The following is an 18047-nucleotide window of genomic DNA, read 5'->3' on the forward strand; positions in this document are numbered from 1 at the left end:
ACACCTCCCAGGCTTGTGGCTGTGCTCAGCTGGCTGCTGCTCTTTAGGATGTGGTGCTCTCTGCTCATCTTTCCTGGCACTTTGCACTGGTTCAATGCTGGCTCTCATCTTTGTGGTGGTGAGTTCATCTTTTGGTGGCATACTTGTAAGTGCTACAAAGCTAGGATGATGCAGAACAAGTCCCCAGCAGGACAGCCACAGGAGACAAGATGGAAATTGCAAGAACCCAGCCCTTTTCCTCAGAGTCATTCATGACACAAGCCCTGGGTAAATGTGCCCTGCACAAGACATGTGCAATTCACTCCCTCACTTGACACAAGATGCTCTCTAAATACCCAGATACGTTTTATGAAAATAAAGGCATTTCACTGAAAAAGAAACCAGTTTGATTGCTAATGGGAATAACATTCAATCATGCACACTTATGAAATTTTCTCAATTAACTACTCGATATGCTTAATTTGAATATGCATCCAAATTCTACTAGTTTTTACAGTGTATAAACATGTTTTTGTGTAAGTATCTATGCTATATCATCTGTTAAAGAGTAACTGTGAAACATTACATTTGAATACAGAAGGTATAGTAGAAAGCAGGAGTAGAATGTGTACTATCCATAAGTGTCCTGAGATACAGCATGCAGAAAAATATCTTTGTTCTCATTTCTTCTAAGAAAAATGTGCACATAACAAATGTCCAGCATAAGCATATATTGCGATAATTATTTTGTATCACTGAAATTCTACTTTCTTAAAAGCCACATTGGAGGGGCACAGAAATAAACAGAACAAGCAGCTGTTGTTTTGTTTATAATTAGTCCTTTTTGCATTGGCAAATCGAAATCCAGAAGGACTTGTGTCTGTGTTGCATTACTGTGTAATCACAATAAAAAAATTCATCTGCTATCCTTCCCTACTCCCCAAGTCTGTTAAAAATCTTAGTTAACTGGCAGATATTACAATAGAGTGCTGAGGAAAATGTGAAAATAGGAACAAAACCAAGAGAGCAGTGAATTGCTTAACTACTTTTTCTAGGGCTTTGTTAACTCTCATCTTAAAACTCCTCAGAACTAAATGGGAAAGTTCCATTAGAGTGATGATTGATTTTTTTCTCTCCAGTAGCTAATCTCTTTTTTTCCAAAGCTTAGTTCTTTAATATTGTTTATAGTTCTTGCATTAAAACTGTGCAAAGTCTTTAATTTGGTCAGTAAGAACCTAATGTACTTCTTGATGACAGAATCAATTTGACTGTTTTACGAACCTGGGTGTTACATATCCAACATATCCCACTGTGCTCCAAACATAAAGCACCAGCAGATGCATAAAGGTTACAAACTGTAATTCTAACTTTTAGCAACAAAAATTATGTAAGATTTGGTCTTTGTTTATTTGCAGCCACACATATGCACAAAAAAAACCCAAAAAAAAAACCCAGCACAGGCAGGACAATGCAATTTCCTCCTTTCAAAAATCTTTAGAAGTATAACATATGTTCAGAACAATGAGCAGGTGGTGTCTGGTTTAAAGAAAGAGGGGAAAAAATGGTAAGAAAAACATCAAATGCATTGGGCCTAAACAGTGTCTATGCATAAGCACTTGTGGTTGATTTCTATGTGAAGTTATTGATGCAGAAACAGTGTTAAAATAAAAACATTGGCTGGCCTTGTAGTACATGTGGATTAACCATTCCTTGACACAGTCTTTAGAGCCTGGGTGAAATTCGGGAAGAGGAACCAAACACCTTCTGCTCCACTCCCTGTGGAGGAGTTCATTCCCATAGGAGAGAACTCTGCCAAACAGAAGGGAGGACCATGAGACAGAGTTACAGGTCGAGCTGTAAGTGTGCAAAAACCCTTGTGTGTTTTCCTGAAGTTGGACAGTTTTGTCTAGAGTCCACCAGGCAGTCTGCTCTGAGAGGGAGTTTTAGAATGTCTTCCTACCTTCATTGCTCTGGGACCTGTGAAAAGCACTGCATTTCTATATTTCTATTTCCCTGCTGATTAGATTAATGTTTTTGAAGCAGATGACTTCATCATTACTGCAGCTAAACATAATATTGCCCTTTGACCAGATTTTGAAGGTCTGGAACTTCCAATGATACATATGCTTTAATCACAAATATTATGTGACAGAAAGTAATTTAAATTTGCCTCTATTTTGTGAGGAGATATATTGGTAGCCCTTAAACTGCTTTGGAGCTAAGATGGACCACAAAGTGCTAATGAACTACACCCTGAATTACAAAAAACAAAACCAAACACACACAAAAATACACCAAACCCAACAAAAGACACAGAGCAAAGTTCCCTTTCTGTGCAAACCCAGAAAAAGGTTGATAAAATCTGGGCATAAACAGGTTTGAAAATAAAGTATGTTTTCAACTGCAAAAAGGTATTTATTAGTGCTTTTAAAAAATAAATAAAAGATTTTGATTACCTGATGTTTTATCATGATAGCACTTACCTGCTTTAATTGTGAGCAAAGCCCCTGAGCTATATGCTTTTTTACTCAGTGATTGAGCTGTACCTGAGCTCTGACTGCTTCCACAGAAATAAAAACAGTGTAAGCAGTTTAGTGTTTTGTTTAACTTTATTGTTTCAATAACAATACTGCTAAATAAAATTTCTAAGTATTCATATCAAGAGGGTTACTCACCTGCACTAAGGCAGTTGTGCTTACTCTAATAAAAACTACCAGTGATTGGACAACTTGAGTATGATTAAACAAACATAAGAAATGGGGTCTTAAAATTATTTACATCACTCATAAGAATATAATATAATTTTTTTAAATAAAGGTATATGTTCATGTGTGTTGGATAATTAAGATCTTCCTACTAGTGTCCACTTTCAATTTCAGTCACATCTAAAACCACTCAAAGTATAAACATCTATAAAACTAGAAAATTGCAAAATATGAGAATTTTTAAATAATTTTGCCCACCTATTGCTGTTGTTGGAAAAGGACAATAAACAACCTTTTTTTTTTTTTTTTTAGTCTATTAAGTTAGAAGTCATTTTATAAAGCTCTTAGGCATATAAATTAAACCAGAAGATGACAGGAACCAGGCTTTGTTAAGTTTCAAATACTTCTCACAGTGTAAGTTTAAGGTGAGTGATAGTTAATTTTATTACACAGTAACTAGCATCGTAACTACTTTTTCTACAAGTTAGCTCAAGAAATAAAATCTTAACAATTGTGCCCAAAGTACCAAATTAACAATGAAAGTGCTTACTTCTTTGATCAGCAAATTAACACCACGGTTCCTTTACTGTGCCCCTTCAGGCTGCTGTTTTAACAGGCTCTAAAGCAGTACCTACAAGAAGTTTTCTGTTTCTCAGTACAGATTATAAACACTTGCTTATCAAAATAGTGCAAACAGGAACAAAGAAAAGTGCTGTCAATATAAGAAAATTGCAGGGGGGGAAAAGGCAGTTGGACATCATAACCTCGCACAGTTGCTTCAGATAGATCAGTAGTACTTTTCTCAGCACATCAGACCAAGTGTATTCCTGTTTATCATATATCATACACTGTCACACGGGAAATGGATTTAGTCTTTTACATGTCCTCCTTCATAAAGGCAAATGTACCTGTTCTTTGTGCATTAAAAAAGTCTACAGACTTTTACAAAACAATCAAATTATAAGAGTAATTAATAGATAACATTCTGTGTTCCCTTTTTCCCTTTCTAACTTTCTTTGGAGTGCATAGAAAAGGCCACAGTGACACATACAAAAATCAAGTTTAAGTTTTATGTAAAATACTCAAGTATTTTTACCATTTATGTACACAAGTTTATTTGCCATACATTATTTCTCTTTCTTTTGATATATATCCTCATCTTGTTTCTTGGACAGATGACATATTTCACCAAATGAAGCTAGGCATTTAACCCTAGTATATAAAAAAGAGTATTAGGGGAAGTAAATGTCAGGAGGATCTTCTTACAGAGCAAGGAACACTGTTACCACAACACTCCTGTCCGCTGGTGTCTTAGTGCAACAGATTATAAAAATGGAGTAGATCTTTTCTGCGTTTTGATCTACAAAAAAATCACTCAGGGCTAACTCCAGAGTTAAGCTATAAGACAGAATATAGCATGTCTTTGTCTAAATACTACTCTAAGTGCAGGTTTTAAAATCCTATTTAATCAATGCTGGAGTCCAGATTTTGTTGTAAACATTCCTGCTATTTGTGCTTTCAAAACTTTGTGAAAGGAGCTGTGAAAAAAATTGAACCACTTACTTAACAATTATGTCACAACATAAAATGTAACATTCAGGCTTTTGCTTCTATTGTATCTTGAGTTCCACTTGTGTTAGCAGTTAGCCATTAATGGGTATTTTTGTTACCCACTACAACCTTCAGGGAAAAAGCGTAGCAATCTGTCAGACTGCCAAAGTCTCAGGCTTCAAATATTCTGTGTTTATTTAAATTACTCCTGAAGGGTATGTTTTTAGTACAGGATATTTCCCATAACTCCTTATTAAAAATGCACATTCTACATTCCAAGGAACATTCCTCTCTCACTACTACAACATGATTTTTTTTGTGTGTCTTTGAGGGAATAAAAAAAAAATAATTAAAAAAAATTAATCATAGTATGATCTTTTTCCACTACAACAAGAAAATATAAATTCTAGTTGGGTGGGAATTAATTCTAAGTTGTCTGGTAACTCCTTTCTCCCCTGCTATATTAAAATTGCTTATATTAAAAACTGCTTCTTAAAGTTTCTATATGAAGACACCTTGTCTCCTATTTATCAGCTTTGTGTACAAGGTAACCCAATGCTAGCAGTAAAACCCTTACAGCATATCAAAATGTTACATCATTTGGCATGAAGTTATTAATGGATAATTGTACAAAGCTATGGAATTCATGCACCAGTTGTAAGTGCATTTGTTAAGGTGACATTGCATGATGTACTATTGGAATTAATAATTCCATTAAAAATTCTTTCCAGTAAAGAGAGAAAATACTGTAAATTTAAAAATATCACAGAACTCTAGAAATCTTGCACCTTAAATGGCTGTTGACAAATGTAAATAATTACCATTGACTTGATTAAAAATTGCACTTATATAAGAGAAGAAAATTTAGCCCCCATTAATAACCTTCTTGTTACTTTTCCAAAAATAGCTAATAAAACATCAAGTAGTTAATTCTTTATGGCTTCACATGGTGAAGTTCATGCTAAGTTGGTCAGAAGGAACAGTCTCTCAATAGTTATCCTTTGTGAACATTTCATCAGTATCCTCATCATTCATTCCTCTTTGATAGTGTACTGAGGAGAAGGCACTCCAGTGAAGACGCTTCTTTTTATAGAGGTACCATACTAATCCAGCAACAAAGACCAAGATAATTAACAGGGCAAATGCTACAGCCACCCCAGTATGATTAGAACCTGTAACAGAACAAAGCAAAGTTATTCTTTAAGAGTTTTGATAGGGCTAATTTTTCATGATGGGATTGATGCTATGGTAGCTATACATTAATATTGCATACATTTAATTGAAGTTGAGGAAAATTACTTCATTGTATTAATAGTCTTCATTTAGTGGGAAGTTTGGTTCGCATATGAGTCAGCATCTACTAGTATTTTGATAATTCTCTTGTTAATTTCCAAATAATATTTAAGATGGAAGGGAATTCCACAGGTCAAAAAACCTATTAGTAAATGTTGCACTCATTTACAGGTTTGTATACTTCAGAAATCCAAGAAGTTCCTGGTCTCTCTTATAGTAAAAGGGAATTATGCTTCCCTTGTACTGAAAAGATCTTGCTGAGGTCTTCCTTAGCAGCAAAAAGTTAAATGAAATCCTGTATTTCCACTTCAGTGGAAATCTATACAAAATCAGGAAGATAACATTTGCTTGCTTAATGCTTAGGTAACTGCTTTCTTACACAGAGTGTGAGGAAGTAACATGAGGCCCAAATGTTTCTTGAGCCATGGGGCACCATTTTCAGAAGCCTCCTCAAGACTGAAAATGCAGACAGTAGCTGCTTACATGGTGTCTCTCACAAACAGAAGCTTTTCTGTTCCCGTCTGCACACACCCACCTCAGATGTGAGTGTGGTGAGAATCGATAGCACCTACTCTGTGCTTTTAAGTGGAAATTTAATTTCTGTCCCTTACCCTTTAAAAGAGTAGCAGGAGCCAGGAGAAGCAGCTTCCTGGAGAATTTGTACCTGAATGTAATTTTATGACAGAACAGAAGCAGAAGACTCTTGCTTAGGCAGAGGTATTTGATAGGTTCTTTCCTGAATCGCACTTGAATAATTTCAACACAGACTTTTCTCACAAAAAATAAAAATCCTTAATATAGTCATTTCCACATTAAGAATCAATGATTCCATACCTGTAGGAGCTTTACAAACCACTCTGCTTTGACTATGACTGCAGTCAACTTTTGACCATGTGCCAGTTGTGGACAGGATAACACTGCATTTTTCATTGACTTCTGCAGTTTTATTTTCCCAGTTGGCATAATTAACTGATGAACCATCAAGCCAGTTCAGGGACTGATCTGTTGGGAAAAAAAATGCTTCGCTTAGATCACCAAAACATGCTGCAATGCTACATGATATCATCCACAATCTATTAATTTCTTTACACTGGTAAAAAGAACAGGGCTGAGTATCCCACATATTAAAAGCAGTTAGTATGAACATATAGCACCTCCAGATCTTTAGCTCTTGATGCATTTACTGCTCAGCCATTAGGAATCAATGACAGTGTTGGGGAAAATGAATTTCAGTAACTTCTGATTCTCTTTAACTGTGCAACAGGAAGCAGCTTAAACTACAATGAAGTCCAAAGGGCTTTATGATGCTAAATGAGGGATTACATCCTCAGGCAGAAGGTACTATAGGGTAACAACACTACAAAACTATATTCTTATTTAAGGATTTATGCATTTTTATTTACCACACAAAACACAGGTTCATATACGTGGTTGCCACTTCTTACCCTTAGAGCTCTGAGCCAGGCCCAGCCATACGTTCTTGGTGATGAGATCATTTTCCTTTATGTGCATGCTCACAAATGCATTTTCTTCAGCATCCACTATGGTCAGAAGGGTTGCTGATGGATCTAAGGGGGAGAGGGCATTGGTCAGACAACTTCAGAAATTTTCCATTGTGCTTATGAACTTTCCTTGAAGTAACCTGCAGAATAAAGACATACCTACCCCTTAATATACAGCATGGTACACAAGATGATTGCTTATTCAAGCAGGTCATAGAAAATAAATGGGAGTGAACTTACTGGAGCTGTTAACTATATATGAAAGATATCAAAAGATATGCCATATTCAGACTCCCTAGTCTTGTCCATGTAATAAGCCCTTTTCAAAAATATAGTTGAACAAAAGCTCATCATTCTTATTAGTCAAGTTGATTTCTAAATAAATCCCTCATTGGGCCTCAGGATTTATATACCATGTTATAGCAGTTAAGGAGCAAAAGGAAGAAAACAGTATACTGGAGACAGACTCAGAGTATACCAATTGTTTACAAGTATATGCAAATGAAAGCCAGAAAATTTAGAAAAAGATCACTTTTCTTTCAACTACCGGCCAGCTGGGACTTAACAGAAGACTGCATCCAGGAGGAGGATGACCTTTTCTTTTCCACTTTACATAGCAAGTTCAACTTCACCTAATAATGTAATTCAATCAAAAAATTCTAAGGTAAGAAGGTAATGAAACATTCTGTACACAAGACTTCTTAACATCATCTTCCGTAGTACAACTCTGCACATATGAAAGAAGAAAAGGAAAGTCTTTAAAATTTATCATGAAGTCTTAGTGAAATGTGCTTGAATAATACCTATAAAACACATGATTTCAATTGTTTGATAGGTTAGCAAGTTTCCTACAAGCAGGCAGCTAATGAAAAAATATAATAAGAAAGCTCTGCTCATAGCACTAACTTCATTATAAAGTTAATTGTATGCAAATAAAGCCTCAAATTTCTGAATCATCTGTCAATGGCTATTTACATTTTACTTGCAGGTATCTGCCAAACAACCTGCTAGCACATTGCAGTGTTTTATCAGGAACTTTTATCAGATGTTCAAATATAAAGCTTGCTATTACTTTTCCTAAACTAAAGCAGCATAAAAGCTGAAAAGCTTAACCAGTGTAGGTTTTTTGGTTGTAAGGTTTTATTTCTCTTTGAATAGTAGACTAATTTTATAAGTTGTAATACAATAAAGCATATAAACATACTCAGTTTCTGGCAGACTTTCTTAGCATCTTCTACATTATATACTGAATAATTGTAGAATGCCATGTCAAATGCATAACAATGATCCTTATACTGTATCCATTCTAGGGTACCACCAAGCTGCGGGCACGCTGGGGCTCTGCTTGCTTGCTTTGGCTGTAATTGCCTGTCTGCAAAGACAAAGAAAAGAATGTTATTTTCTGCCACAGGACTTTATGCATAGTCTTTTTGTAGTAATAGGACAGTGACTATCAAAAAGGACTGCTTCTCCCAGCTACCATGACACTATTAGTTTACATTCCTTCTTTATGTTCTGTTCTATTTATTTGAGAATGAGCACAAGACAAGTCCCAAAGACTTGGAAACCATTTTTCTTGCCTTTTAAGGGAGTTTGCAGTTTGGTGTATGTGTTTGTTAAGGATTTTGATTCAGAAAAGATCCGTACAGTTTGATATTTGTATCACAGGCAATCGAAAATGACTACAATTGTTTCAGATTTTCATCCCTGTATTGGAGATAATTAGCCTCCCTTAAGTATTAAAAACTGTTTTATTTTTCCCGGTAGAAAACTCCTGTTAAAGATGCAATTATGTGTAGTATTTCACCCTTCATTTCCAGTTCTAAATATAACAGGTAAAGATATGACAAGACATAAAACAATTACACAAAACATTAAAAATAGCACTTACTATTTGGAGGACTATAGCAAATGGCACCTTCAGCAACATTTGTACATTTTGTACGGTTCCAAGATCCTTTAGTATCCAAGAGAACACAGTTTTCAGTAGTATTTGAGTTTTCTAATTCCCAAGGATAGTAGTCAAAGTCACTTCCATCTGACCATTCAAAATTAGTTTTACTTCCCTAATGAAAGAAAGAATCCCACAACTTTTAAACCACAGCATATAGCTGTGGTTTAAATCATAGTAATCATTAGTAAGTCATGTAGTAATACTTATCCCCTGCAGAGTAATAAAATAAAGTGCAAGTGTCCTCATTTTCTAAATCCATACTAAATAGATGTACAACATAGTTTGCATTTTCAAATCAATTCTTAACATTATTTGTGGGAACAGAGAAAGTGTCATGTTTGTAAGTTTAACCCTGCAGTGTGCTGTAGTGAAATAAGGCAACCAGCTGCCACTACTTTCCAGGGAGTGGTATGATCTTGTGTTAAGCCCACCTGTGCCTAATAAGGGTGGGCCCCCTAACCCTGCTCATGTGCAGTGGGGGCCCACCCTAATTAGGCACAAGTAGGCTTAACACAAGATCATGCCACTCCCTGGGAATTAGTGGCACCTGGTTGCCAGTTCTGGGCCCCTCAGTTTAAGAAGGATGTAGAGGTCCTGGAACAGGTCCAAAGGAGGGCAACCAGGCTGGTGAAGGGACTCGAACACAGGCCCTATGAGGAGAGGCTGAGAGAGCTGGGGCTGTTCAGCCTGAAGAAGAGGAGGCTCAGGGGAGACCTCATTGCTGTCTACAACTACCTGAAAGGAGGCTGTAGCGAGGTGGGAACTGGACTCTTTTCACAGACAACCTTCAACAAGACAAGAGGACACAGTCTTAAGTTGTGCCAGGGGAGGTTTAGGTTAGATATTAGAAAGAATTTCTTCACGGAGAGGGTGATTAGGCTATGGAATGGACTGCCCGGTGAGGTGGTAGATTCTCCGTCCCTGGAGACATTTAAAAAAAGACTGGATGTGGCACTCAGTGCCATGGTCTAGCAACTGCTCCGGTGGGTCAAGGGTTGGACTAGATTATCTCTGAGGTCCCTTCCAACCCGGCTAATTCTATGACTCTATGATTCTATTTCACTACAGTGTGCTTTGTTCTATGCTACAGGAAACATTTTACTTCATTTCATCCTGCTGTTTCATTTAAGAATTCTGTCCTTCTTGCTATAGATATTATTAGGTATGTTGAAAACTGCTCAACTGTTGAGATGGCCTCACTGAGTAAAGCTGGGCAGCTCAGGAAAAGTTTGCTGTGTCTGCTCCTTCAGATACACTGCTGGAAATTCCTGACAATGACAGGTCAAGTTGTGAGAAGGGGAAGGACCCACTCAGACCAAAGGATGGGCAGAGGTAGCAATATTGTGGATAGAAATTGCTAAGGAATGTGGCTGCATTCACTAAAATTTAATATGCTATTACTCTATGGTGCTCTATTACAAGGGATTAAAAAGTAGGTAATTTAATACATGGATTAGAAATTCCAAGAAACTGGAAGAAAATATTTCATATCCTGTTCAGAAAATAATTTCTAAGCTGTTACTGAGATTACCAGCAGTATGCACTTACATCATGAATTGACAACCCAAGCCACAGAGGGTAGCCATCCTGCTTGACAATATCTTCTAGAAATATCTGTTGTGATTCACTGTGCACACTTGCTAAATCATTCCTGTTTTGCTTGCATTCTCTCAATGCCTCATACCATGTCAACTTCTTCTGAAGGATCCTGTATGTTCTGTTTCCATGTGGAATAGACTCAGGCAATGGAGGCTTGTGCTGCTGAGGTCCTGTTTCAAAGAATAAAAGAACAACAAGTTCTGTGCACTTCATTCAGGTTATTGGGAAAATACTGAAAGCATTAAAATACATCTATAGTGAATGTAATCCAAGCATTAAAGTGTTCAGTACAAGCCCCTTATATCAATTTAAGTTATCTTTTGCTACTTTAAACACTGTGAGCAGTTGATGTAGTACAGAAAACACATTCCTCCTGATGAGAATATTACAGCTGTGATGCCCAGACTGATCACATAACCCCAGAAGCCCATGACAGCTGTGCCATGGGTTTCACTGGGAGCAAACCCAAAGCCTAATACAGTAGGTACTGCAGAATCAGGGCTTAACTGATGACCCTCATTCAACACCAGACACACATCTATACAGCTTACCCCTTTCAATTTTACAGGCGAGAATACTGTACACATTATAGTGATGACCGTGCCAACTTTGAGAATAATTATAAATATCCCAAAACCCATCAAGATTTACACCAGCAAAAAAACTGTTCTTCTTTATGTTAGGTCTTCCCAGCCTCCAGTTATTGTAAGTCAGATGAGTTTCATCATACCACTTGAGAACTTTATCTGTGGAAAATATTATATATTTATTAAAATATTGACACACACACACACATATATACACACACACACACACCAATATATACCAATATACCATCTAACTCTAACTATATTAATGACATAAACAGATATTCACTTAGAAAAAAAATGCAGTGAAACTCTAAATTTACTGTAAATCAGTCCCATATACAATGTTAACTATATTGGCATTACTCATCCAGGTCCTTTTGAGTCCTGCTTTCCAGTGAAATCAAATCTAGACTAACCAGAACATACTGAGTCTAATTGCCATGCCAAGAGAAAACATATCCAGTAATTTTCCTCTAAGATAAATACAAATATAAAGCATATTACACTTTTGCTATCAGTTTGACCTTTACTGTACACTGAAACATGTAAGAAACATACACTTAATGGTGCAAAACTTGTCTCCAGTCCATTTAAAAAGAAAGAACACTTTAATTCTTACCATTGTCATCGTAAATCACACCCAGCCAGACCCACATAGCCAGACCACTGAATGAACGAAGCTGCTCAGTTACAAAATTGTTCTCCTCTTCATCTCTAACATTCAGAACAAATGCTTCTGGGTCTGTTGAAATTTTTTGTAAATTACTTTCTTACAAATTCATGTTTCTGTACAAAATAAATACTTTTTTCTATTATTATTAGTAACTATTACAGATAGGACAAAAGTATGTAAAAGCTAGACCTTTACAACATAATAACTAAATGATCAGTGTGAAAAAAGTTTTCAAAGGTATTATCAACTATGCTTCCTCTGGTTTTCTGGCTGAAATACATGAGGTCTAGAAACATTTATGGATCCTATTGTCACTTTAAGTTGTATGTAGTAAAAATTCTCTGCATAGAACATAAAAATGTCAGCAATCTTTCATTATTTCCTTGAATTAATTTCCTTTCCATGATTTCTCCATGATAGTGGAGAAACTATACTAAGACATTCAATTCACAGAAAATAAAAACAGTTTCTGGAAAGATGAGTGAGTTGCCACAAAAACTGGTTTAATATAAGAGAAAAGCTGTTCCTAAGTTTATGCTTTGTTCAGGATGGACAGGAAAAGCCCACATGCTTTTCTGAATTGAACCATTCTCAATCTATTCAGTTTGTTCCCCTAAATGAGGAGTGGAAAAAAACCAAACCAAACCAAATGCAAAAACCTAAACAAATATGACTGTAAATCTGCAATGTTGCCAAGGGGATGACAATTACACCCAAGCTATTTAAAATTTGTGTATTATAGAGGGAAAAAACCCCAAACCTTCATTTTTTTTCAGAGATCTCGGAATTCAATGGTTCCTGGCCATCTCTCTCAACTTCTCCTACCCATGCTGTGCCACTTCTTATGCAAGGGCAAACAGCATTAGGCAGTATAATCCTAATGAACATTTCCAAGTACTACAACATTTCTCAACAATCACTTTGCTGCCATTGTAAGACAGTGACTCAGATCTAAAATTCCTCACCCTCAAAGCTGATAGAAGTCCAAAAATACCTGTAATATGACAAAGTACTTACTCATTTTCTTGCATAAATGATGAGCTTCTTGAGACTTCATTTCTCTCCATCTGTTTTTTGTTATCATGAAAGTATAACAATTGTTTCTAAATGATATCCAGGGTGTATTTTTAATTTTATGTGGGCACTTAACTTGTGTCACTTGTTCTTTTTCAGTCTTTTCTAAGGAAAGGAAAGAAGACATTAAGGACATCACTTATTAATAACAATGCCTGACATATCACGTTACTTTCAGGTACCATTTAAAAATGTGCGAGACATCGGGCCATCCTTGAAATGTGTAATTGCTTGCAGTTTGCTCCTGATGGTGAGTTTTTTAATGTAAGAAAACCAGCAGTAACCATTATTGAAGAGTAGATGCTTAAAACTTTTCACAATTGTTACATTATAGAGGTTTAATAATGAAATCCCCATATAGAAGTGCTAAGTGTGGGCCAATAACTAAAAGCTCTTGCCTCTTGTACGAAGGTAGATCACTAAAACAAATAAGCTAATTCATAGCTAGCAATACAACATAATTCCATGGCTTCATCCAATACCTGAAGAGTGAGAAACTCTTCCTGGAATAGCTTAGAATGCAAGCACAAAATAGTTAAGGATATCCTAACATCAAGTATACACTTTACTGAGACTAAGTATGTACAACGACAGCTTAACTGTGTCCTCTCTGGAGGAAAGAAAAATAAAATTGTAATAGTCTCAGAAGGAAGAAAACTGTCATGATCTCTTAGAAAGATTTTTATTTTTTAGAATAGGGCTCCAAAAGATGTCCTACATTATATCCCTAACTGTCTTGCTATAGTGTGAACCTCAGATGACATTAGTTTACACATTTCAATTCAGTGTCTGCCTGCTGTCTTTCTTCTCCATATAGTCATGTACCTCCTCCCTGTATAGATTTCCATGTCTGATGAGATTTCAGGATGTTCTAATTGTAAGATGTAAATAGTACAGAGGTAGCTGAATTTTCTTCCACATGCTAGTCTGAGAGATCAGTAAGAACCAATCTCATGGAGACTGTGAAAGGTAGAATCAGTTGGCAAAATGAAGAGTACAGTCTGGCTCAAAGCATCCATGCCAAATTCATTTGCAAGTAACATGTGGACTAAGACCAAGAGGTGTATGCCTTCCTATTTGAAATCTGTTTCTTCTTTCCTGGCATGCAAGTCAGCCTGCCTGAGGAAATGTATCCTTAAAAAAGTTGTATATTTGAAGTTACAAAAGCGAATTATCAAATATGCTTCATAATAAAACAAAATTCAGCTTTTATAAATATTATGCTAGGATACATACTTTCTGATGTGTAGCAAATAGCACCTCGATTTTCAGAGGAACAGTCAGAAGTTTTCCAGAAGCCATCAGTGTCCAAAAACACACATTCTTCTCCTGTTTCCTCATCATCTTCAGACCAGTGACTGAAACTAACGTGTTTCCCATCCAGCCAGCCATAATGTTTTCCACCCTAGCATTGTATAAACAAAATAGGTGGCTACATAGCAAATTATATTAGGTACAGAAAATGACATGATAATATATTTACATTGATTAGACATTTACAGTGCCTCTGGTGAGAACTATAAGTGTTCTACTACCCTCACGATCTGATCTGCTGCTCACAATATAACAAACTTTGTTACTTGAAGTTTCACATTTGCAAAAATGTGAATTAGCAGAAGTGGATGGCAAATTAGCAAACAGTGATGTTTAACTACTATGCTGATGGAGTAAAGCCTGGCAATGACATGCCCAAATTGCATCATTTGCACCTGCAGATCAATATATAATATAATATATATAATTATCTGGTCTTGGAAAACTGATAATATCTGAGCATAAGGTCTCATCTCAGTTACTCCACACTGAGTTGAAAGTAATCTATTAATTATGTAAGTGAATTAATAAATCAGATGTATTCCTGCCCTGGGGGATGCAGGAAGATTAAGAAAAAACCCACATAAAACACGCATGCCATCCTTTAAGAATATTCCATTTTAAAATTTTCATCAGGAAATCCCCTTGCTACTTTCTAATGTAACTTATCTAGTATCTTTCTTTTGTGTCTATGATTCCAGCACTGGAGTAACAAGTTTTGTTGACCAGTTTCATTATATTTTCCTTTCATGTGATTTTTTAATTGTGCCCAAATAAGAAAGTGTTGCAATAGTGAAAAGCCAGTGCATGCCTGAATTGTATGCAGAAATTAACTTTTCATTGCATTTCCTTATTTCAGCTTCTCCATCACACAACTCTAAAAGTTAATTTAAGTTACAATCTGAGGGGAATCTAAAACTTACATCTCTGCTGAAGAGTCCAGTCCACAGTGGGAAATTGTGAAGGGCAGCCTGAACAGCCAGGAAAGCCTGCTGGAACTGATCTGTGATGCTAACCAGCTGCATCTTGTTACTTATGCACTCAGCCATTGCATCATTCCAGGACAAATTTTTCAGAATTACCATGTACTGAACATTTTGGTAGTTCAATGTTTCATTAAGGACTTGCTCTGTCTGATTGTCAGCAGTTCCTACATATAAGAAAGAAATCTAATTATTAGGTGGTTAAACACTGTAGTACATTTTAAACTCTCAATTTCTCTATAACAAACAGAAAAACCTGTTTGAATTCCTTGTGGAAAAAAAAATATTTTCTTAGGCAGTAGACTATGCTAATGATTACTGCTAGAAGCACCTATCTTTGACACTTTAGATAGAAAATACATAAAAGGAAATAAAAGATTATTATTTTCAGCCAATCTATTTTTATGTATCTTTCTCTCAAATTAGGTTCACATTTTGGAGGTTGTAGAGTCTCCTTCCCTGAAGACATTCAAAGCCCACCCAGACACATTCCTGTGTGACCTGCTATAGGTGACCCTGCTCTGGCAGTGGGGTTTGGACTAGATGACCTTTTGAGGTCCTTTCTAACCCCTAATTTTCTATGATTCTATGATCTTTTCATATTTACTATCATTAGCTAACTGCTAGATACTGCTAAGAATTCTATTTATTGAATTAAAAATGTATTCTATAACTTAAATACATAAATGGGGGAAAGCAACTTCTCTCTGCTGCAATATAGCAGCAGCTAAACTTGGCCCATTTTTCTCTTTGGAGCATGTGAATGTATGTTTATGCAAAATTATTTTGCCACAAAACTTGTCTATGCATATCTTACAGTGCACAGCACAGTCCCAGAATTCCTTACTGTAATCCGTGGGTATAGTAGAAATTGATTTTGCCTCTACATGTGCTTAACTAATTACAGAAGATCCACCTTGTATAGGGAGGGGTATAATCACTGTTCATGCACTAAGCACTGAGTGTTATCAGTTATGAGCATCACACTGAAGTCACACAACTCACCCATGCAGACCAGCTGCAGTTAATAGAAGATGGAAACATGGGTGGTAAATTCAAGCATGCAAACCTGATAATCCCCAACATTTTATATACAACCAAAAATAAATTTGCTTTCCAAAAGAGAGAAAACACCTGATATTTAAAATATCTCAAGTACAAAAAGGCTCACTGAGTAGGGGATGGGAGGGGGAAATCACTCTAGAACTAACTGGCTGACAGAGACGTTTTTCAAAACATAAGAAGACATAAACATAGTATTAATTTGATATTTATATGCAATTTACAGCTTTCAATAGATCAGAAAAGTGACAAGGCTGAAACAGATTGTTTGAAGTGGCTTGTGTCTGCTGCCAAATGCTTTCACTTAGTAAACAGCTACAAAAAAGAACCATACAAAGGTGCCATAACAACACATCAAGGGGTACCAAATTGGAGACAAGGTAGTCAGGAAAAGTGTCAATTCCTTAAAGAAGTAATTGCCGGTTGTTAACATCTCAAGAAGTTCTGCAAATTATAATCATGTCACAACTTCTAACGAAGCAGAATTGTTTTTTTCCCTAGGATAAAGCCTTAGCTGGGCAACTTGGACTCTCTTACAGCTGTCCCCATACTCTGCTGAGGTCCTTTCCAACCTTAATTTTCCCTAGATCCCTAAGACCATGATGATATAAGACCAGAACATACCAGGACCCCATTCTCTGGCAGCCTCAACCCCCTTATCATTATACCTTCTACAGCTGGGGTGAGGAAGAAGTGCTTCATAATTTAGATTGGGGTGACTAACAATATATTGATCTACACAGCTATACAGTCTACCTCCTATTAATAAAAATCCACCTTTCAAATTTTTTTTACTACATCCCTTCCATCAAGATTTCTCATGTGGACACTTGTAATTTTTGAAGCATTTGACACTGAATTAAAGATTTTTTTAATCTTTTTTTTAAAAGATAGCATGTTAATTACCTAAAAGGTTTATTTACATAGAGGAGAATACTCAGAAGCGGGTATGCTGAAGAGTAGCATATAGCAGCAAATTAGTGTGTTTAAAAGCTATGTGCTTTTGATCTGATTCCAGTACTTCGTGTCGACCAACCCATATGGCAACATCAGAATAGTATTTTTAGTTCAGATCAAGAAAAACTACTCATGACAACAGATCTGTAAGAAGCTAGGGAAAGCTGCGTCCCTCAAAACTATGTATGCCCTCCAAGTTTGCTCAGCAATACTTCATATTCTGTTAGTGCTAAAAAAAAACCCAAAACACAGGATACATTTCAGTAGGATGAAAATGTTGTGACACTCCATCCCAGGACTTCTCAATTCCATTTTTCTGAAGAGGAAAAAGGAATCACTTGTTTCACCCCTTGACATAAATGACCTCTATACCCACAGAACACTAAAGCCCCGAATACTGAAGTATGGTTCCACTGGAACCACACAGGGTCTCTGAAGGAAAGAGATGCCTTCTGAGCTCAGCTATGAAAAATGGAGGAGAAAATTCTGAATGACTGATAGAATAGGTCTTAGATCATTTTCCACACTCTGCTTTTCCAAAATTTACCTGCTTAGTCTCCACAAGAATCTTGCTTTTCAAGTGCAACAATTTACATGCATTAAAAGGTCTCTTGGCACATGCACCTTAATCGCAAACTCTGGCTGTGATTTATATTGACTCTTCAGACTTACCTATAGGCCGCTGGCATATACCCAAGAAGTGCTTGTCAGCACAAGCAGTGAAATTCCATGTTCCAGCATACTGTGATTTGGGATCATTGAGGATTACACCACACTGATTGTTAAATTCTTCATCAAAAAGCTGAAAACC

At 36.3% G+C, this 18047-nt stretch overlaps 1 protein-coding gene across 1 annotated transcript in view; it reads right to left on the reverse strand.

Moving 5' to 3' along the window:
• Window positions 1-2977: 2977 nt before the first annotated feature.
• LY75 (lymphocyte antigen 75) overlaps window positions 2978-18047 on the reverse strand; it is a 47360-nt gene continuing 32290 nt past the window's right edge. Inside the window, exons 24-35 of the mRNA XM_030454262.1 lie at window positions 17909-18038; window positions 15158-15384; window positions 14157-14325; window positions 12864-13025; window positions 11793-11915; window positions 11135-11329; window positions 10533-10753; window positions 8922-9096; window positions 8235-8402; window positions 6974-7096; window positions 6363-6530; window positions 2978-5407 (exon numbers count right to left, since the gene is read on the reverse strand). Of these exons, the coding sequence (XP_030310122.1) occupies window positions 5223-5407; window positions 6363-6530; window positions 6974-7096; window positions 8235-8402; window positions 8922-9096; window positions 10533-10753; window positions 11135-11329; window positions 11793-11915; window positions 12864-13025; window positions 14157-14325; window positions 15158-15384; window positions 17909-18038 (2046 nt within the window). The 3' untranslated portion in view covers window positions 2978-5222. The remainder of the gene's footprint in view (window positions 5408-6362; window positions 6531-6973; window positions 7097-8234; window positions 8403-8921; window positions 9097-10532; window positions 10754-11134; window positions 11330-11792; window positions 11916-12863; window positions 13026-14156; window positions 14326-15157; window positions 15385-17908; window positions 18039-18047) is intronic.

Source organism: Calypte anna, chromosome 7 (genome assembly GCF_003957555.1).
Source record: "Calypte anna isolate BGI_N300 chromosome 7, bCalAnn1_v1.p, whole genome shotgun sequence".
In the NCBI taxonomy this organism is placed as follows: Eukaryota; Metazoa; Chordata; class Aves; order Apodiformes; family Trochilidae; genus Calypte; species Calypte anna.